The sequence below is a fragment of the Crinia signifera genome, chromosome 3 (assembly GCF_055691185.1).
Source record: "Crinia signifera chromosome 3, ASM5569118v1, whole genome shotgun sequence".
In the NCBI taxonomy this organism is placed as follows: domain Eukaryota; kingdom Metazoa; phylum Chordata; class Amphibia; order Anura; family Myobatrachidae; genus Crinia; species Crinia signifera.
In genome coordinates this window covers 237021623-237032903 of record NC_139219.1, presented here as the reverse complement: position 1 = coordinate 237032903, position 11281 = coordinate 237021623, and the positions used below count along the sequence as shown (strand labels likewise).

The following is an 11281-nucleotide window of genomic DNA, read 5'->3' as shown; positions in this document are numbered from 1 at the left end:
AAGAAAAAGGCAAAAATGGGAGACAGAAGTGGGAAAAGGAGCAAATCAGGCACACAAATCACAACGATCAGGAGCACAGAACCAATTACATCTCCAATAACCAAAACTATGGACGAACAACATCATGAGTTTATTATCGAACAGACACCAATTTGAACAGCACGAACCTTTTTTTAAGTACCAACAATTAACGCATGCCAAAATCGAAGCCAAATTAAATCAATTTATTTAATAATACGCATCATCATCTGGGGGGAGGGATGGATTGTTCAACATAGTCCTGAACAAACCGCCAGACAATGCGCTCGGTTGAGAGGTGGAAGATGATTGGGTGGATGGCCCGGGCGCTTCAAAAGAAGTATGGGGATGCGGAGGTAGACCCGGCGCATTGACAAAGGGGTGGTGATATGGATAAGGGGCCGGTGGGGGCTGTGGCTGGTGCCGCATAGCTGATGGCGTTATGTCACACTCATCATATAGGGTGTTATCTGATGCGCGTATCATACCGACATGAACTATGCGTTTGAAGATGCGATACTGTTCTGGACGCATCTTCCTGCACTCACTAGCCATATGGTTTGCAAACATTTGAATATCATCCAGGGGCTTATTTAGAACTTCCTCCGCGCGCTTAAAAAAAGGTAGCGCACAGGATGCAGCGAGACAGGTCCCCTGTGACGGTTGCTTCCTCCTCTGTTTTTTGGGAGGAGCAACAGTTGGCAACTCATCTACAGGTCCCTCTGCTTCTGGCTCGACGTGAGCCGTTGCATCCTGCTCCGAGAAAACGTCCTATGGATAATAAGAAAGAAAGAAGACATTAAAATACATTACATAAGCCATTTGAAAAACAAAGATGAATCAAAAACTTACTATGTCACCACTCTCCGGATCTTCAACGGGAACGACTTCCGGAGAGTCATCATCCATAGGCGTTTCCTGTGCTGTTCTTCTTGGTGGCTGTTCGATGATAAACTTCATGATATCGTAGTACCATAGTTTTGGCTTGTAGATATCATCGGTTCCTGCTCCTGATCGCTGCGATTCAAGCACCTGATTGTGCTCCTTTACCACTACTGTCCTCATATTAGCAATTTTCTTGCGTACAAACTTCAAGTCTGCCTCACTGTTCCGTACCTTGCAGTAATCAATTAGCTTCTGATATGCTCTATTCCTTTTCTCTTTATTATGGTAATCTTTATTCGTTGTCCTCCAGAGACAGTCGTTCTGCTCATAGATCTCAATGAACCGTGTCCAGTAATTGGTGCTCATTGCAGCTGTAAATTGTGCTGGAATAGTCCAAAAAAATTCACTTGTTAAAGGGCTAGACCAACAAATTCAAAATGGCAACACACATTAGTCATAAACTTTGCAATGGTAAAAGTTGGATGAAACAAAATATTGCTTTGTAAAGTCGTCTGCAAATCTTTTTTACACTTTTTTACTGACAATCACATTCACTTATGCAGTGGTCATTGTTATTGGGATTATTTATTTTTGTTCTGGCTGCAAAGGCAGAATTTGCCTTTCTTTTTGTATATTACTCTGTGTCATTAAACAACCATACTCTGTGTCATGAAACAACCATTACTATTCACCATAGACTGTGATTGGCATGAAGGATAATATGGTGAAGTATTGTGAATGATGGCTAGCTTCGACATTTGCCCTACGCAGATGTTTACACCACAAAAAATAAATACAAAAACAAGCTTCATGTCCCAGGTTGAGACTTTGGAGCAACCCTGTACTAGTGATGATGTTAAGTGTGCCCTGTACCAAAATCCGGACACATTGCAAATTTCAAAGGTAGTACGGATGGTCAGGGATTACTCCCGGGGTCCAGGGTAGTTTCAAAGGTACAGAATTTGGATAACCGGGTTGCCGTGACCAGGCCCACAAGAATTCATGCAGGTGTCCATTGCAAATGAGGGGCTAGATGTATGTTGATGATGACGCGGATCTCCGGTGGGAGCCATGGCGTTGGAGAGCAGTATCTTCTTCATCAAAAGGCTGGCCCCTCATTTACAACCATCACCAGGGAGTTTTCCTTTCACTGTCTGGAGACGGTGCAATCTCGGTCTGAATTTCCCCCAATCCGCCCCCGCCCATATTCCCCCAAATGGTTAAAACCAATAATTGCGTAGCTGTCAACCACAAAATGTTATGTATGTTAAAAACATTGGAAATTACTAATTGGTTACAAAAAACATTGATACCTCCAGTCCTAAATATCAGATAGACATTATTTTGTAAGAAGCAGTACAAATCAACCAACCCCATCACTGGTGGATGTAACATACCTTTCAAGTCTGGGTGAGCGAGGTTGTGGAGATTACCGGGGGCGAAAGGCCCTTGTTTCCTCAATGATAACAGAAACTGAAAAAGAAAGGGTCAACATGGAGACGTCAGGAACATACAGGGCAAAGGTAACATAACACAAACAAAAACAACAAACAAAAACAATGCCCATACAAAATGATAACACCCATTTCATTTCCCATAAATTCACAATGTATTGCAAATGGCCGAATAGTGGAAGACACCAACATAAGCCAACAGACCTGGCCACCCAACAGATCCTGAGCTCCCTTTGCGCATCCGACCAACATCCACTGTTCTGTACACAGCGAGTGAACAATACAGCATGCCCAAAGCTTGGGACATGCAATAGCTGCTACCCAGTAGAAAAGAATACCCCCTCACTGGTGGATGTAACATACCTTTCAAGTCTGGGTGAGCGAGGATGCTGGAGATTAACCGGGGGCGAAAGGCCCTTGTTTCCTCAATGATAACAGAAACTGAAAAAGAAAGGGTCAACATGGAGACGTCAGGAACATACAGGGCAAAGGTAACATAACACAAACAAAAACAACAAACAAAAACAATGCCCATACAAAATGATAACACCCATTTCATTTCCCATAAATTCACAATGTATTGCAAATGGCCGAATAGTGGAAGACACCAACATAAGCCAACAGACCTGGCCACCCAACAGATCCTGAGCTCCCTTTGCGCATCCGACCAACATCCACTGTTCTGTACACAGCGAGTGAACAATACAGCATGCCCAAAGCTTGGGACATGCAATAGCTGCTACCCAGTAGAAAAGAATACCCCCTCACTGGTGGATGTAACATACCTTTCAAGTCTGGGTGAGCGAGGATGCTGGAGATTAACCGGGGGCGAAAGGCCCTTGTTTCCACAATGATAACAGAAACTGAAAAAGAAAGGGTCAACATGGAGACGTCAGGAACATACAGGGCAAAGGTTTTTCCAAAAACTATTTGCACATATCCATAGTTCTCCATTGCCATTTTGCATTTGCAAAAGTGTGTGAAATTGTAGCTGATTTGGGGTAAATGTGTTGACGATGTGGAGATATGCTGTTTGCACTCCACAAAATTAATTGAAGCCTGCCACATATCACATGCTTACACTGCCCTATCATTGTATCCTAATCATATTTATCTTTTTCCTGAATGGTTCACAAAGCACTAAAATACAGAGAGTCCATGTGGTGTTGTGTGCCTTGTCTCCTCTGAGTGCATAACTCCCACTGTGTGGCCCCTCCTACTCATGGCCGCAGTATAGACCAAGCCCATGAGGACCCACTTCATTCCATTGTATCAGCAAAGAGTCTCGAGTGTGGCCCTGCTGCTCCGCGCAATTATTCCACACCTTCCATCAGAGGTGCAGACTGCGAAGCTCGTGCCCCACCTTCTCATGCATGTGTAATGTGGGGGGGGGACGTCATACTGTGAATGAGCACATAACAACATCAATGTGCCATATCATTCAATGGGTGGTGCCATGTGGCCTTTACATTTTCAGGGGTCCTCCGTGTATGCCCCACTGGCATTACAGTGTTGCCATCCTGTGTACATGGCATTACGGCGTGTGCCACTATGTGTAATGGGCATTATGGTGTTGGCATTATGTGTAATAGCCATTATGGAGTTGACATTACGTGTAATGGGCATTATGGTGTTGTCTTTAAGTGTAATGGGCATTATGGTGTTGTCTTTAAGTGTAATAGGCATTATGGTGGTGACATTATGTGTATTGGGCCTTACATATGTGGCATTATATTTAATTTGCATAACAGTGTGGCATTACTATTGATGCATAGCAGAGGGGAGAGGACAGGGTGGTAAAATGATGGCTATGTTGCTGTCCCATGGCAGTCGGCATCAGTGCGGAGGGGAAGATGCTTCGGCATGTAGCTGCTGCGCTGCTGCCAGAGGCCGCTCGCAGAGGTGTGTGGGGGAGGGGGAATAGGCTCCAGCATGTTCCTCCTGCTGCCTGTGCCCAACCGCGACAGTGCAGGAACATGGGCCAGGATGGGGGGTAAGGGTAACTCAAGTACCCCCTGCAGCCGGTGCCCGCGGTGAGGTCAGTGCCTCCCCAGGCAATGTCCAGACTGCACAACACTGCTGATGGTTCTCTGCCCCCCTGCCCATGCATCGTCATGACTGGGGTCCCCCGCTGTACTATTGTGGTCTGTGTCCCATGACTGAGCTGCAGCATCAGCCCTGCTCTGTTCCCTGAGGCCTGGCCGCCCCTGCCATGGCATATTATATATATATATTTGGTTTTAGTTTATGAATTTGTATTGTTTTTGCAATACCAAACAATAAACTATGCAGGTGTATATACAGGGGATAAAAGGTGCATATACAGGGGATATGTCACAGGCAAAATATTGTATATATTTAAGCATATAATACAAACCATATCCATGCACATTCACAGCATGTATGATATATACATAATGAAAATCTGCCTTTAGGTGAACACAGTTCAGTACCCATCCGGGTTCCCAGTAGCAGAGAGGTGGTTATATTTTTATTAGACCTCCACAACCACCCTGCCCATGCTGCCACTGAACACATATATAGTTCAGAACCCTGAGGCACCATCCAGCTTCCTAGTAGCAGAGAGATGGTTTTGGATTTATTTTACAAGCTCACAACCCCCCTGGACATGCCGCCGGGGAACACATATCTACTTCAGTGGCCAGCGGTTTAAGAGTTGCAGACACATGCATACACTATTATATTTATTTGTGGCTAACACAGCCCCCCTACACATGCCGCCACTTGACTGGGGTCCCCCTCTATGTTGCTGAATTATGCGGCCACCTGTAATAGAAATAAATTAAAAACTTACCTATTACGCAGTGTCGACGTGCTGCTCCGCTGGTAGCTGTGCCCCACGTGACTGCCCGTCTCTCGCGCGAAAGCAGGAAGAGACTGACAGCGGAGGGGAGTGTTGTAAAAAAAAAAATAAATAAAATAAAATCGTCCAGCATCGCCTCGTATGCCGGTATTTGCAGAGCCCGATGCTGTGCGATAATGTCCTAAAAAGTACCTGCGGCACATACTTTTTAGGACATCTAAAATCGAGCAACGGGAACGCGCATAGCACAGCATCGCGTCGCACACGCCGCGCTACTACTACACTAGAATCGTATGCACGATGCGTTTTGTACTTTAAAAGTACAAAACGCATTCTAAAATCGATGCGTGTGTGGGCTGCATAAGGCTTAGTATCGTGGAAACATGGCATTATGTCAATTGGATGTGTGAGTCAGAGGCATTGGGGGGGTTATTCAATCTGTGGTGGTATTTCAGTCAGGTGAAAATGTGCGGCCATTCCGTAACAGGTTTCACCGATCAGTGGACTTTCCGACTCCGCAGTCGGAACATTGAATTCCGACTGTCGAGTCAGTGACGGAAGCTGGAAGGATTAAAGATTCAGATGAGGCTTTGTCCTGGAACAAATCAGCAGGAAGAAGGCAGGAAATAGACTGGTTGAATATAACAAGCACATCGACCAAAAGTGGGAGATTTCTGAGCATGGTGAAGGACCAGTGTATTACACAAACCTTAGAGGAGCCTACAAACTATTTATTTAGTTTCTTATATAGCGCACACATATTCCGCAGAGCTTTACAGAGAATAGTTGAACATTCACATCAGTCCCTGCCCCAGTGGTGCTTAAAATCTGTTCCCTACCACATATACACGCACACACAGACATTCTAGGGTTAATTTTGTTGGAAGCCAATTAATCTACCAGTATATTTTTGGATTGTGGGAGGGAACTGGAGTACCCGGAGGAAACCCACGCAAGCACGGCGAGAATATACAAACGCTGCACAGTTAGGGCCATGGTGGGAATATAACACTCAATGCTGTGAGGCTGTAATGCTAACCATTACACAGTCTGTGCTGCCCCCAAACGATTGGGCTTTTGTATCAAACACCAAAGTAGTTGAACCTCTGGGCAACAGCAACCATAATATGGTGTTGCTAGATATTGGCTTTCAAAAACCGCAATATAAGGGACCATCAAAAATACTTAACTTCAGAAAACCTTAGTGATTCAATAAAAGAAATAGAGTGGGATGCTGTATTCAAAAGAAAAAACACTGCGGATATGTGGAAGGCTGACAAAAATTTTTTAGCTAGACAAACCAACAAATTTATCTTGAAAGGTAATAAGGGGAATATCAACAATATATACCATTATGGTTAAACAAAAAATAAAGGCAGCAATGAAAATATAGAATTAACTGCAAAAGAAGTCATGAGGTGACTGCACAATAAAACTAATAAAGTCCTGTACACACAGGGTGACGCCGGCCTCCATGTTGAGCGCCATGCTAAGCACAGATGGCTTGGCACACAAGTGATGCATCTACAATGTTTTCTGAGTGATCTGTGCTGCGTGGTGTTTTGACTTGTTTATAGTCAAAACCTCACGATCTAGCAAGATAGACAGTACATGCACTGTCTAGCTTTGTGGACTATGCATCGATGTAGTCCGGGGGCCATGTATATGGAGTGATCGTGCTTCGTTTTGAAGCAAACTAGTCAGATTGCTTAGAAAAGGGTTTAGATCACCCTGGGTGTATGCACCTCAAGGGAGGAGTTTGCAAACCCCTTGTACTTGAGTCCTGTTGGAGAAAGTGCGCTACATAAATTATACTTACTCCATATTAGATAAATCATTCTCGACAAGTTTGGTACCTAAGTACTGGAAATTAGCGGAAGTGGTACCAGTATTCAAAAAGGGAAGACCTGGCAAATTATAGGCTTAAAATCGGTAGTAGGAAACACTATTTGAGAAATAATAATAAGAGATGGTATCCAGAAATATTTAGTGCAAAATAACAACCGCTGGAACTAACATGGGTTTGTAAAGGATCGCTCGTCCCAAACTAACCTGATTTAGCTTCTATGAGGAAGTTAGTATGGCAATGGTATACATGAATTTTGCAAAGACCTTTGACACGGTGCCTCACAAGAGGATGATCCACAAAATGGGACTAGGAAAAAACTTGAATATGGGTTAAGAACAGAGAATGGCTATAAATGGTGCTTTTTCAAATTGGATAAGTGGGGTACCTCAGGGTTTGGTGTTGGGACCGCTTCTATTTAACATTTATCAACAATAAATATTTGCAGATGATACAAAATTGAGCAGAGTGATTAAAACAGGTCAGGATGTAGCCATGCTACATAGGGTCTTAAACTTGAGTGGGTGGTTAAATGGAAAATGCTTTTCAGTGTTGATAAATGTAAGATTATGCATCTTGGGAGAAATAATCAGTGTGCTAGCTACAATCTTAATGGGGGAGTCAGGAGCATCGGTAATGGAAAAGGACCTAGGAGTGCAAATTGATTATAAACTTGGGTGCAGTACACAATGCCAAGCAGAAGAAAATAAGATACTAGCCTGTATAGAATGAAGGGATGACACTGTAATTGTGCTGCTCTTTTAGACATGTTCGGCATCTTCTTGAGCTTGAAGTACAATTCTGGGCACCACACTACAAAAAATACATTATTGAATTTGAAAGGTTCAGCGAATGGCAATTAAACTAATTAAAGGGATAGAGGACATCTTTCATGAAGACAGATTAGCCAAACTATGTTAGCACTTGGGAAAAAAGATGTGCTTATCATGTAATATCAAGGGACAAAATGAGGACCTATCATGCAGCCTATTTACCTTAAGGTTGGTGACCAAGACAGGAGGGCATCCACTAAACTAGAGGAGAGAAGGTTTTGTACCCTTAGCAGGAAGGGGTTCTTTTACGGTGACAGCAATAAAGGTCTGGAATGCACTGCCTGTGGAGGTGGTGATGGACCAGGTTGGACAAGTACTTGATGGATAATAACATTCAGGGCTATAATCCACATGTTATGGTCTAGTGTAGGCATTCCCAACCACGGTCCTCATGGCACACCAACAGTGCCGGTTTTAGTGAAATCCAGGCTTGAGCACAGGTGACTTAATTAGTACCTGAGTGATTCTGATTAAACCATCTGTGCTGAAGCCTGGATATCACTAAAACCTGCACTGTTGGTGTGCCTTGGGGACCGTGGTTGGGAATGCCTGGTCTAGTGAAAGGATCAGTGGGTTATATGAGACCATATCTGACTGACTAGTTATGCCAACGATGGAATCAAAATGTATAATCCTGAGGGGTTATCATTTCGTGGACTTGCTCCGATGAGTCTAAGTAACCCTTTGAATGCTAAGTGAATTAAAAAAAAAAATAGGTTTGAAAATTTCCAAGCAAACCTTTTTATTTATCATAATGACCTGTAATGTTTACCTTATATAGGATATATAATCTTTTTTTCATAAACCATTTTTGTTTGAATTCATATAACAAATGTAAGCGATCCTGGCATTTTTTGCGGATATTTTGAACATCTCTCACAGAGATGTTGGCATTCAAAGGGGTTAAAACAGGCTGAACTTGATGGACGAATGTCTTTATTCAACCTTAGCTACTATGTGAAATGCTGTGTTTTAATTTGAAGCCAAGGTTTTTTGTGTTGTATTTTACAGGCAAAAGTTGCAATAAAGGAGTAGAATTCTTTGTAAAGGCCACTTTGTAACACTAATAACAGATAAGTACTGTAATCATTGCTTTCCAGAATATAACAACCCCAGACATTCACATATAATCAGGGCCATCTTTTCCACTGGGCTGGTTGGTCCAATGATCTTCAATATGATCCTGATGAATCGCTCTTGGCTTCGATACTTAAATATACAAATACAAAGACAAAAAATTGTAGTATTTCTAAAGCTGAAAATATGCACACCCAGTGTTCAAGCGAACACTACCTAACAAATACTTCCTAAGGCGAACTCAGGGAGGACAGAAACCTGCCATGGAGCAGAAGGGCAGTGGTTTTCAACCTCTTTCCGGGTCTTTTTCAAGGGAACGCATCGAAAGGATTGTGTTTTTTTTTTTCTTTATCTTGTAATGGCCACTTTTTAGATTGTGATGTTTTCAGCCAACGCCAATACCCATCTTATAAGAAATGTATTTATATAGTGCATTTACCCCCCAATCAGGTGCCCTACCCACCTTTTGAAGTTTTACATTTTTACATTGTATATACATCTTGTATGTTTTTATGGAGGATTGGATTAAGACGTTAGTGTTTTTAAAGATAAAGGGATGTAAGGATCATCGCTCTTTTGATAATGAGCATGGTACGCATTATTACTCTATAAACTCGATTTGAGATGAGTGATATATTCCTAATACCGTGTTCAGTGTGTGAACAACATGGCTTTTTACCGGCATTTAAACTGCAGCGCCGGACCCCCGTTCTCACTGCTAGCCAAATTTCCAGGTGAAGCAGTTCTACCGGGTAAAAAGCAGGGATGAAGACCCGGGAATTTCGACCCGGGTTCACCCGTTCACACTGAAAATAAAAAAACCCTGTGTTGAAAGGCAAATTCCCAGATTGACATGCTTGACCCGGGAATTTGTTTCGCAATGAGAACAGGGTATAACTGTAAGTGGAGGATTATAGCTGCAGAAAGAAACCTTTATGTGAATTAGCTGCAGTTGTCACCGAGCTCTGATATGCTTGCTTATACAATTCAGAGGGATCCACTGATAGAAGTCTGCTTGAACACTATGGGTTTCCATACTACATGATTATTTTTTTGCTTTGTATTTGTATAGTTATGTATTGGAGCCAAGACAGATTCATCAGGATAATACTGAAGATCATAGGACTCAAACACAGAATATATGGACTAAATATTTATGCACTCCCCTTGATGCTTTTGTTTTGGACTACACGGAGAGCCTGTGCTTGTTTTTGTTTGTTCAGGGTTTACCTACATGAGGGTTTGGTGGCCCTCATTTTTTCAAACAACTGCATAGTATTGGTGCATTGGGTGTCAGATTGCTGGTTGGTGGTCATCCCTGCCAGTAGTTATACCCTTGTCCACACAGTGCCAAGGTAAGGGTGCCCACTGTCCAGAACCCTCAGGTGCCAACTAATGCCTCTACCCAAAATACTGTTAGGGGATTTGCTCCGAGTTTTGGCTACCCACTGAAGCAGATTAGCGCCAGAGAATTAGTGGCCAGACCCCAGGGGCATACTTGCCTACTTTTGAAAACTAGTTTCAGGGAGATTATAGTTGGTAGTAGAATTTTGCACAGCACGCCATTGAGTGGGCATGTCATGCTCCACCCAAAGGGTGTGTCTAGTTAAATATATAGAGCAGTGTTTTCAACCACTGTGCCGTGGTGCCTTGAGCTGTTCTCAGGTGTGCCCCCAGAAGCGTGGATGTGATCTTCTACGTCTGAGAGGAATCTATTAAAATAACTTATATCCAATTGTAGATGAGCCCCAAAGCAGTTAGTAAGAGATACTATACTTGGTAAAGCACTGGGAAATGGTGCTGATGATTAAATGTAAATGTATCTATCTCTTTTTTTCCCCAAAAATTTTTTAACAGTGTAATGTGGGCTAGGTGAAATGAGGGAGATTGCTGCTATTTCAGGGAGTCTGCAGGAGGGTAGGCAACTATGCCCCAGGGGTGCATAACTCCTGGGACATTGCCCTTGGGCCCTCACCAACGCCGAACACTAGTCACTCTGGCTGCAGCCACAATTTATTGCAGCAGCTAAGCACTTGATTTAACAATAGTAATGTAGGGAGGAAACATGTCCTGGGAGACGCACACACAGGAGACTGTACCAAAAAAGAGAGCGCAGCAGCGCGAGTGAGTCGCCATGTTTCCGTGTACAGCGTCAACAGTTTATTTAATCGGTTAGTGACATATTTGGTGTGAGTTATATAGAATAGCTCAGACTAACGAATCCAATTATTTTAGATTGTGTCGCTAGACTTTTGGGTGGTGCAACCATTCAGGTGCATGTACAGTGACAGAGGTAAATATCTTCAGGAAAATGGCACCAGTTAGAGACCGGACGTTTAAACCC

At 43.0% G+C, this 11281-nt stretch overlaps 1 protein-coding gene across 1 annotated transcript; it reads right to left on the bottom strand.

Annotated features, from left to right (window-relative positions):
• On the bottom strand, nt 1-3706 carry LOC146062679 (uncharacterized). The gene is made up of 4 exons (XM_083174743.1): nt 2721-3706; nt 2301-2376; nt 871-1286; nt 1-789 (listed from the first exon to the last, which is right to left on the bottom strand). Exons 3-4 carry the CDS (start codon nt 1267-1269, stop codon nt 229-231), a joined length of 960 nt encoding a protein of 319 aa, XP_083030869.1. The 5' UTR covers nt 1270-1286; nt 2301-2376; nt 2721-3706; the 3' UTR covers nt 1-228.
• Between the last annotated feature and the right edge of the window lie 7575 nt (nt 3707-11281).